Raw genomic sequence first — 744 nt, forward strand, 5'->3', positions numbered from 1 at the left:
CTGAGACTCCCTTTGACACGCTCATACCTTCATATGTACACACATTTTGCACATTATTCATACCTTCATATAATCATAAGAAGAAGCGTCAGCGTTGACCAGAACTTCCTCTCAGAAGAAGGGTTTTATTTTTATTTTTTTATTATGCGAGTGTCAGTTACCTCCGTTCCCTCCTTGACACTATCGGAGGAGGCAGTTGTGTCAACACCCGTTCGCTCTCGGTCGCTGCGTATCTTGTGTCAGCTTCACCTATCTTTTGCGTCAGCTTCAATTTATTTGTGTCAGCTTTGCCCGTCTTTTGACTTGGCTGCAAATAATTTGGGTCATTCTTAGCTGTCTTTTGTGTCAGACTCAACTATTTCTTATGCTAGCCTCATCTGTTTTTTGTTTCAAACATTACCTGTCTTTTGTTTCAGCCTCACCTGTTTTATGTCAACGTCACTTGTGTTTTTGACAACCTCACCTGTTTTTTGTGTCACTTCACCTATTTTGCATCAGCTTCACCTATACTTTGCATCAGCTTCACCTATGCTTTGCATCAGCTTCACCTATGCTTTGCGTGAGCCTCACTTTCCCCTCGTCTCTCCGTCGCAGGTGTCAGCCATGGACGGGGACGTGAGCGACGAGAGCCGCCTCGTCTACACGCTGACGGGAGACGGCGTCGCGACCGTCAACAGCAGCTTCTCCGTCAGCGACAACTCCGGGCACATCCACCTCCTCAGAGTAAGTTTGCTCGCTCTCTTG

General features: G+C 46.6%; 1 protein-coding gene across 1 annotated transcript in view; it reads left to right on the forward strand.

Annotated features, from left to right (window-relative positions):
- The window catches only part of LOC119586935 (putative neural-cadherin 2), a gene marked incomplete at its 5' end in the record, with an annotated part of 72,205 nt that overhangs the window by 15,061 nt on the left and 56,400 nt on the right, over window positions 1-744 (forward strand). The window contains 1 exon segment of the mRNA XM_037935667.1: window positions 595-723. Coding sequence (XP_037791595.1) covers window positions 595-723 — 129 coding nt within the window.

Source organism: Penaeus monodon, chromosome 22, assembly GCF_015228065.2.
Source record: "Penaeus monodon isolate SGIC_2016 chromosome 22, NSTDA_Pmon_1, whole genome shotgun sequence".
Taxonomy (NCBI): Eukaryota; Metazoa; Arthropoda; class Malacostraca; order Decapoda; family Penaeidae; genus Penaeus; species Penaeus monodon.